This window comes from Poecilia reticulata, chromosome 21 (genome assembly GCF_904066995.2).
Source record: "Poecilia reticulata chromosome 21, P_reticulata-male-v2, whole genome shotgun sequence".
Lineage (NCBI taxonomy): Eukaryota > Metazoa > Chordata > Actinopteri > Cyprinodontiformes > Poeciliidae > Poecilia > Poecilia reticulata.
Window position 1 is genome coordinate 22,454,001 of NC_088850.1, and position 9,464 is coordinate 22,463,464.

Here is a 9,464-nt window from a genome sequence, read left to right on the forward strand (position 1 = left end):
TGAAAATCAATTGTCTGCAAATAATGCCATCTTCGAGTATCTGCTGTAGTAGTAGCAGCGGCGTAATCATGTAATGTTCTTACCACTAGATGGCAGTAGGTACAGTGCATTTTACACTAAAACGAGAATTAGTGATGTATGAATGTTACAGGTAGCGGTGAGAGCACTGAATCTAGAAAGACTGTGATGACAGTGATGGAAAAGACAGTGAAGCTCAGCAGTAGTTGGAAAGAACATGAGTCCATTTCCCACAACATATCTGTGTGAAGTGAGCTTCTCAAGCCTGGCTACTATAAAAACTAAAAACAGAGAGACTGAAATCTTCATTTTCTGCCAGGAAATCAGCTCTGTTTTCATCCAAACATGCTCAGGTTTCACACCAGGTGGGTAAAATATACAGATATTGACGTTTTGTACATGCAACTCTTCATATTGTAACAGTGAATATGAAGTGAAATGTTTTCCAAATATTGTTGATTCTTTCAGAATAAGAATTATTTTCTGTATTCTGGCTATAAGATGCTTGTGGATTAGTTTGTAAAACACTTTGAAGTTTTCTACAACTTCTTTAAATTTAACACCACAGTGTTGTGGCACTATTCAGGTGTATTTTTGAAGTGCACATGTTAAGTGCAATTTGAAATAAGAAATGTAAAACGTGATAAAAAATAAATGTTTGTGTTTATTTGATTCCTATTCGAGAGACTTTGATAAGAATGACTATATATAGGCGGCTACAGAGTATCTTTATTTCCATTTTTAGTTGGTGGTGTGCCTCGGGATTTTTTTAATTAAAACAGTGTACCTTGACTCAAAAATGGTTGAAAAACACTGAGATAGAGCATCACGCACCACACTCCATACCAGTAGATGGCGGTAATGCTACCAACAGCTTGTTGCCAACCGCCAGTAAAACCGACAAGAAGAAGAAGAAGCAGAAGCAGCAGCAGCAAACGTGACGTAAGAATGGCCGACACTGAGTAAGTGTTTTGTCTTTTATATCTAAATCCATCCTGGGCCTGTTTTTAAGTTTTCGGTGTTCTGCGCCATTACGAAAAGTGTTCGCTTGACTTAGTGGTTAAAAAAATAATTATTTATGGCTAGATGATGCTTAAAATCAATAAATATGGTTTCTAGTCGCACCATATGCCACTCGGGTGCTACAATTTGTAAATACCCTGAGGAAAATAAATTCATTCTCGCTATATACTAGCTAGAATGTGATCGCGACTAATGTTGCATAATTTGTGTCGGTCGGATAGTTTCCAAAAAAAAATTTAGTGTTATTTTTGTTTAACGGTACCTCTGACACTATTTTTTTTTTCTAAAGATGAAAAAGCTAAAATTCTGAGACTGAACTTACAGGTGATTAACGGGGCAATAATCATCTCAGACATTTTAAATGTTCTAGTTAAAAATCTTAACAAACCCAGACGGTTTGTAAGGAAGGACAAAACATAGTGTTGGTGAAAATGTTGTTCGTTTCGTGCAATCAAAACAAGCAAATTTTAGGAACTTTTGGGGGATACTGAACCATCTTACACAGGGCCCTGCTTTAAAACTACATGATGTAGAACAAAGTGAGTTTTCTAGAATCTTTCCTTAACCATTGCACAATAATGGTTTAGGATGTATTTTCACAGCTACGACTATTTGTTAGCGTCTCAGATAAGAATCCAGTTGAAGTCTTAACCTCTTTCTATCAGGGACAGCGCATCTAAACATTGTACTAAAACTACAAACATCATTATCTGACAGCACAGAGGTATTTTAAAGTGTGGAAGGTACACATTTGCGTTTGCAAAATACAGATAAACTGACACAAACTAGCTGAGTTGGTACACTGCTAAAGAAGCTGCTATACAATAAAAATCTCAGATTACATCTGCAGTAATTATACATATCAAAAACTAGATGCTGTCAATCTTCAGTAACCCAGAAATTCAACAGGCCTAATGTTACCTTTGTTCAGCAGAAGCTCCTCCATTCTTCGCTGCTGCTTCTTCAGTTTGGAAACCATCAAGAAAGAAGAGCAATTTTTTACTTTATGTTCTTCACACTTTTTTGAGGAGTTTTACTTCCCTAGCTCTTGTCCACTGGTCTCTGCATTGCCTCTGTGTGCAGAGAGGGGAAAAGGCTAAAAAAAACTTCACGTCTGACGTCTGACTTTGTCTGACTTTGTCTGACTTTGCAACGACCCGAGTGAAATTTCCGGAATAACACGTTGACTATGAAGCGCGACTCTTCAGCTTTCAGACAGCGTAATAATTTGAGATGGCACAAATTGTCGCATAGTTCCAGTAATGCTACGTGCCTGACTATACGTTAAGTTTCTCAGAAAGAAAGGAGAACGAGAGGGCTCGAATCGGAAAAGCAGTCCTCTAGCTAAAGAGTTACGTTACGACAAGTTTACATTGGATTAGCTCTATGTTATACTACGAACGAGCAAAGTTAGAAAACTTTCCAGAGCATACAATGCGCGTATACCGTCATGAGAATTATATTGTGAAAAACAGACTAACTTGGTACTCTGTCCGCCCGCACACAGTACAAATGTCACTTTAAATCTATTTTTATACAAGGCAAAAACTGGATATGATCACTAATCTAGATATTTCACACAGAAGTTAGACAAGTCTAATTTTACCTTCATCAGAAGTTCCTCCATCAGGCGCTCCTCTGGTTTGAAAACTTTCACTAAAGTCTGTGTGCTTGGCTGCTCTTCTTCACTGATTTCTGCACCATCTTTGCGTGGAGGCAGGAGGAAGAGGCTCCCCTGTAACGGCGTATTCACCAATCAAAACACTGGAGCAGAAACGACAGCCAATAGAAGCATGGGAAACAAACTGATGTAGTGACGGGGAATTACGTCTTGTTTTGTATTTAACTTTTATCTTTTTTGATCTTTCCAGGTCAAAGAAGGTGATCAAGTTAGTTCCAGAGTATCTTCTTAAGAAGAGGAAAACATACCAGGCCATCAAGGCCACTCAAGCCAAACTTGCGCTCCTAGAGAAAAGAAAGGTGAGTGGAAAGATGACTCCGTTTCCTGGCTTAAAGGAGCAATAACAGTTCTCAAACCGTGTTTGAATTTAGCAAAATCGTGTGAATAATACTTGTCAAACAATTGATATTACTGACCTGATCATTGTCTCCGTACACAATTCTGCTGGTTTCTCATCTCCCTTCAGTGGACTCTCTTGGAATTCTCCCATTGAGCTCGATTTTTTTGAGTAGATTTTCTACCGGGCCAATCGGGAAACAGGAGGAGAAGTTGTGAACAATGAATTAGATTTTTAGAATTCTAATCTGCCTGTGGTTGTAGTTTAGCAACGGCAGCGGAGGAAGTGAACGAAGCCGTTCAGTCTGTGTTGGAAACGCTTCTAAATATGGAACGATTAAAGTGAGAGCAAGAGGAAAGTTTATGACATTTTGTTTCTGGCAAAGATGTCTTGACCTTAATCGCCACAGTGTTTGGCAAAATATTCTAGTTACCTCCGTCAATAGTGATGAAGTAGCTAGGCTAAATGCTAGAAAAGCTTTCCATTTCCAGTAAGCTTCATCGTATGACTCACCTCTTGTATACCTCAAAGCCAAATGTTAGCGATTGGGTAAAATCAGATCTAATTATTTAAAACTTTGACTCCACGCCTCCAGCAGGCAATCGTTTCTCAATAGCTGAAGCAAGGCGTAGTACAAGCGGCTGTCTTTAACCAAGATAATTCAGACATGATTGATATTTACAAAATATATGTTCAATGATACTCATTTGTTTCAACCTAAATTTTGAAGGCTAAGAATAAATACCGCTAGACGTTTGACACTCTAGCATGCTAAATACGTCTAGAAATGGGACTTTCTTTAGCTGACGGCGCCAAAGGTAAGGAATTATGAATGAAGAGGTGTTTCATTGAAGGATGTCAGATTTTAGTTTTGCTAACACTAACAACTAAAACATGGAGACCTGAGGTCAAATTTAAAAAGTCAGTGAAGCTGCTGTATCTGCAATAGTGAAGTTGTTCAAGTGAAATGCGCTTATATTGTAACTACTGAATAACTACCCCTCTGGATGTGGAGTTGATTAGTTGTAGAGCGTAATGATGCTTCCTATTTGTGAAGTGGTTAGTGTGTAGCGCTCTGCTCTACTGTGGATATCAAGTTATACAGAAAAATATCTCAGCAGAGACGACGCCATTGGCTAATAAACAGCAAATTATATAAACTGCTCCTCCATTACTCTGATTATAGGCTAATTGAAAAATGAGTTGACGCTGGTATAAATATTGGACGACTTTCTTCTCCTTGCACCGCTGTACCACTCACCTGCATGGTTCTGTTTCCCAGGTAACGAAAGGCAAACCACTCAATTTCAAGCGTTTGGAGGATTTCTTGAAAGAAAGCCACAAAAAGCACCGAGATGAGACACGCATCCGAAGGAACGAGCACAGGCCCCCGGCCCCTCTGCCGCCCGAAAAAAACAAGCTGGCTTTTGCTATGCGCATCAGAGAGTAAGTTCTTCCTCTCAGACTCAGGCATAACTTAACAAACCAAGGTTATTATAGTTAACTACAGCAAACAAAATAACCAACTTCTGCTACAATTAATAAAAACTAAATATTTAACTAATAAAAACTATAGAGCACACTCTCAAAACTAGTTAAAGTTAGCTGAATTAGACAAAGTCACAACAAAATGAAACTAAATTACAATGAAAAACCCTAAACTGTTCTAACCTGGTGTGGACTTAAAAGTTGAGACTATATGTAATTTGACGTCTAGTTTAGGTCTATAAATGTAGGAAAACCCACATTCCTATCTGGATAGATGTGCGCTGGCTCTCCATGTTAGCAGTCGGATGAAGGTACTTCCTGCTTTACCTTTTGTCGCTGAACGATCATGTGACTCAGACGGCAGCCAATGGGAACTGCTGCAGTCTTCATGCAGGCTGCGCCACCATCTGCATGTTATCTTGATCGTACTCATGAGATTGAACAGATGCTGGAGGATCGCATCATGTCTTGTTTTGTCTGACAACACTAGCTTCCGTTCAGCCCGCCACCAGGTAATGGCCACCACACTTCTGACTAATCAAAGGCGTTGGCTTTGTTCGGACGCGTCGGCAAACACAATCAGATCAACGTCAACAAACTGCTGCTGCTTCTGCTTTTTGACGATAGAGACGGGAACTGTCGCTCTGTGGGATTAGACATTCAAATGGTCGCTCCGTCTTGCAGCAGATAGTTTTAGGTCCTGGCTTTGAGCTGAGCTCCTGTGGAAGAAAAAATCATTCTGGCTACCAGTACAAATCCTCCACCATCACGTCTACGGAAACAAGCACATATTTGCATGTCTTACTGCTCACTATAAAACAATGTAAAACACAGTGTTCCTGACTTAAGCTTATAATGCCATAAATACTGGAACATATTTGATTTAATCCCAACATTCTCAGCTGTTAGAAATAAGGATTGTAGTTATTTCAAAGTGAAAGTTTCAGTTCTTCTTACTGTTATCAGTCAGTCTGACCAGCTTGTTTAGGAAACAGAACAAAGTTAATGTGCTGAAATATTCATAAAGTTGTATCTTTAACCAGAGCAGCAGAACATGACTTCTGGTGGTTTTCCTATCAAAATGATCATCACAGTTTGAATGGTTACTTCGTGGATCATATCCTGGTTCCGGATAAGAACTGTTCAATGTTTCAAACAAAGCCAGCTACTAAACTTGATATCTATCCCTGATTCACTTTGTATTTAAATGTAACTTTCTGACCTGGATGTCCGAGCTTCACTGGAACGTTCCGGAATCAAACGCCAGCCAACCGAACGAGACAAATGCAAACCAGCAGGAAGGACAGAAACCAAAAGCTAAAGAATCGGCTTCAGCTTTGTTCACCACCCCGTCTGGAGTCCGGCCACAGCCAGCGCCGTCTGCTCCAGCGACCACAGCTACAGGTGGCGCTGCTCCACCAACGCAGTGGAAACACGGCTTGATATACACTGAAGTCTGTCTGTCTTTCTCTCTCTCTTTTGTTAGTAGCCCCGCCCCTTATGCCACATGTTTGCGCAGCTCTCTCAACTACAAAAAACAAACATTGAGGAGCCATCGCTATTTCTTTCTACTGTTTGTTTGATCGCCCAGTAAAATCTACTCTGCACTGCAGACTTGATCTGGTTTGTGATGTGAAAAGATATTCAGAATGTTGTCCATCAAGTGAGAGGAGACTAAACTTAGTCAGTCTGCTGAGCCGGCTAGTTAAAGTGGGGCCAACATTGGGAAATAGTGGAGCCTCGGAAAGATGGGCAGAAGATGCAGAAGTAACAAACTCAACCCGTTTTTTAATCATGAATATTTAATTCTTTTTTTCCATAAAATCTAATGATTTTAAGTCATTATCAAAAAAATTTTTTAAAGCAATTTATTGAAATATTTGCCATGCTCATCTTTTTTGATTGGCTGCTAGTAATAATAAATATTGAATAGTGCTTAGAAGTGACGTAACACATTCTAATAATTGGTGGTTCGTTACATATTTTGTATCATTGTCTGTGGGTTTGTAAAGGGCGTCTGTGTCATGGAGCAGAATCCCTGTGCTAAACCACCACGTCTGCTTTGGGTGATGGATGAATCCATGAACAGAAGGTTCTATATTCAACATTAGTTTTTGTGGCTCTACAGAAATAGACATATTTATAAATTCTAAGTGTAAATTCAAAGATGTGCAAATTAAATGAGACGCAATAGGGATTAAAACCATGGTTTTGGTTCTGGTGTCTTCGGTAAATTATGACAAGGCTGCTGTAATTCCAGTCGGCCACTAGATGTCACCATGGTAAAGCTTTGACTCATTTGTAGTATATAAAGACATCATCTTCCTGTCTTACTGTCATCCATCACTAGTTAAAGTTCAGGCCTTTAATAATTCCTGGTGAACTTTCACCTTCATCAGCAGATGGACGCATCTGTAGTCCTCTGCTGCCATCTGGTGGATGCAGGCAATGTCAACTTGCAAAATGAAAGTTGTCAATTTTATATATCTATTTTTGGCTCTCTTTTTTTTACTAAATGCATGAGTACTGCTATCATCTTTGCTCTACAAAACATGAACTCATGTCTACACTTCATTAAACTTTACTCTCTTTGTTATTGAAATCATCTTAATTTTCTAATCCTGTAAATTCATATATGAATGGGGATAATCTATAAATCTCATTTTCTCTGGAATGCTATACTGCTTGTCCGATGAACTGATGAACGGTCCTGCTGTACATTTTTCTCCTTTGGGTTACAAAAATGGGAATCTGCAGGTCAGACATGGCTTAAGTTATATTCTATATGAATTATACTAAGATCCAATCTAGGAGGTGTTGAGAAGTCTTGCATTTAACTTCTTCAAATTTAAAGAAGTTGTATTAATCTAAACAGTGGCTGTATACAGAGTTGCCTTTATTATTTGGAAACCTGTACTGCATTCTTTTATGCCTTCTATTAAATCCTGTTGTGTCCTATTAGGATCAGAGGCGTCAGCCCCAAAGTGATGAAGGTGATCCAGATAATGAGGCTGAGGAAGATCTTCAGCGGTACCTTCATTAAGATAAACAAGAGCTCCATGGAGATGATGAAGATGGTGGAGCCATACGTGGCCTGGGGGTGAGTCATCCTGGCCGCTGCGCTGTGACCTGGGTTTCATCGGGGTTTCCATCTGGGTCAGAGTGAACACTGGTGAACCCTTCCTACAGGTTCCCCAACTTGAAGTCGGTCCGTGAGCTGATTCTGAAGAGAGGCCACACCAGGATCGGCAGGAGGAGGGTTTCCCTCAATAACAATGCCCTCATCGAGGAGCACATGGGTACGGCTCAACTGTGACTTCTCTATTGACGGGTCCTGTCTAGGGATGCACGATACATCGACATTAACGTCTATGTCGGTCATATTTTAACGTCATTGGCCTATAAGTCAAACTGAACCAATATTTTTTGATGCCCAATTTGACATTTTGAAAATAAATTTGTTCACTGGAAACATGGCACTTACAAAAAAATCTCACATTTTTCGATGTAAAGTTTGGTCGCTACGATGAGGTGGTTTTTCGTCTGCATCAAAATTAGTTTTCGCAAAACTGCAATGGAAACACTTTTTTCCTCACACAAGTCATCAATCAGCTGTTGCCACGAGGGCTAATGATGAAGGATGAAGCCACTGCATGTCTTTTTTAGTGACTAATTGCATGACCAAACTTATTCACGTGTGATTTTAATTGTGTTTTTTATTTAATGTGTTTACACCTCAATTTCAAAATTGTTTAGTTTTTTTCTACATTAGTGTAATATTGACAAAGTTCTGCATATATTTGCAATGGAACCGCAGCAAGTGATGGTGGTTCTGTGCATGATTGCAAGGAGTTTTAACTGAAGTATAGAAGCATCATCAGCACAGTGGTTGTTTTTCTCATGGTGTCAAAAGTGTAGGGGGAAGCATATATCAGTAAATATCGGCCATAACGGCAGTAATAATATGGGCTCTCTGTATCGGTCTTAAATAACCCTGCTCTTCATACATTCTTCTGTTCTATAAAATTAAACAAGCTCGGGCTTCCCTTAAAGTTCTCACTTTCAAGTATTGATGTTCTTTCTGCAAAAACCACAGGAAAGATCCAACTTTCCTTCTTCCTCTTTCAGGTAAAACTGGCATCATCTGCCTGGAGGACCTGATCCACGAAATCTACTCAGTTGGCAAGAGCTTCCGAGCTGCCAACAACTTCCTGTTGCCTTTCAAGCTGTCGGTGCCGCGCCACGCCGCCAAGGATAAAGCCGGACTGCTGAAGGACCTGGGGAACCCCGGCTTCAGAGCCACAGACATCAACTCCATCATCAGACTGCTCAACTAACAATCGCGCACAAGACGTCAGACACTGAGCTCCACCTTAAAGGAAGGCCGCATTTGTCGCAGAGCAAATGTGGAGATGGAGAGAGAGCGTATTTCTCAGGTCGGATTCTGATCCTGCATCTGTTTCCTGGTGTTCTGGTGTCGCTCTGCAGCAGGCTGGGAGATAACCCAGTCATGTAAAATAAGGACTTTTGCTTTATTCATGTTGTTTTGCACAAGTTATGATGTGTTCCAGAGAACAAGAACTGAAGCAGAAGAGTTCAGTGGAAAATGGAGACTTTATTATGAACACAGGAACATTCCTCAGTTTGTCAGAGGAGTTTTGTCTGTAATAGATCCAATAAATCAGTCAGGTTCATGACTCTTTACAAACATGTTTACTGTGTTAAGCTGTTTGTATTTTGGTTACAAACGCAATGTAATTTACTGCTAATACAGATGAATTTTCATTTTAAAAAAAAGACTATACACACTATACAGTGTCGTTGTGTGGGCTAGTTCCATTGTGGGGAAAATGCTGGAAGGTGATTTTTTTCTTTTCTGATCACTATAAATATTTAAGTAATTTTATATCAAATGAT

At 39.7% G+C, this 9,464-nt stretch overlaps 1 protein-coding gene across 1 annotated transcript; it reads left to right on the forward strand.

Moving 5' to 3' along the window:
• Positions 1-838: 838 nt before the first annotated feature.
• Positions 839-9,259, forward strand: rpl7l1 (ribosomal protein L7-like 1). Its single transcript, XM_008398563.3, has 6 exons — positions 839-980; positions 2,913-3,021; positions 4,342-4,505; positions 7,510-7,647; positions 7,737-7,846; positions 8,676-9,259. Exons 1-6 carry the CDS (start codon positions 871-873, stop codon positions 8,882-8,884), a joined length of 840 nt encoding a protein of 279 aa, XP_008396785.2. The 5' UTR covers positions 839-870; the 3' UTR covers positions 8,885-9,259.
• The last annotated feature ends 205 nt before the right edge of the window (positions 9,260-9,464 follow it).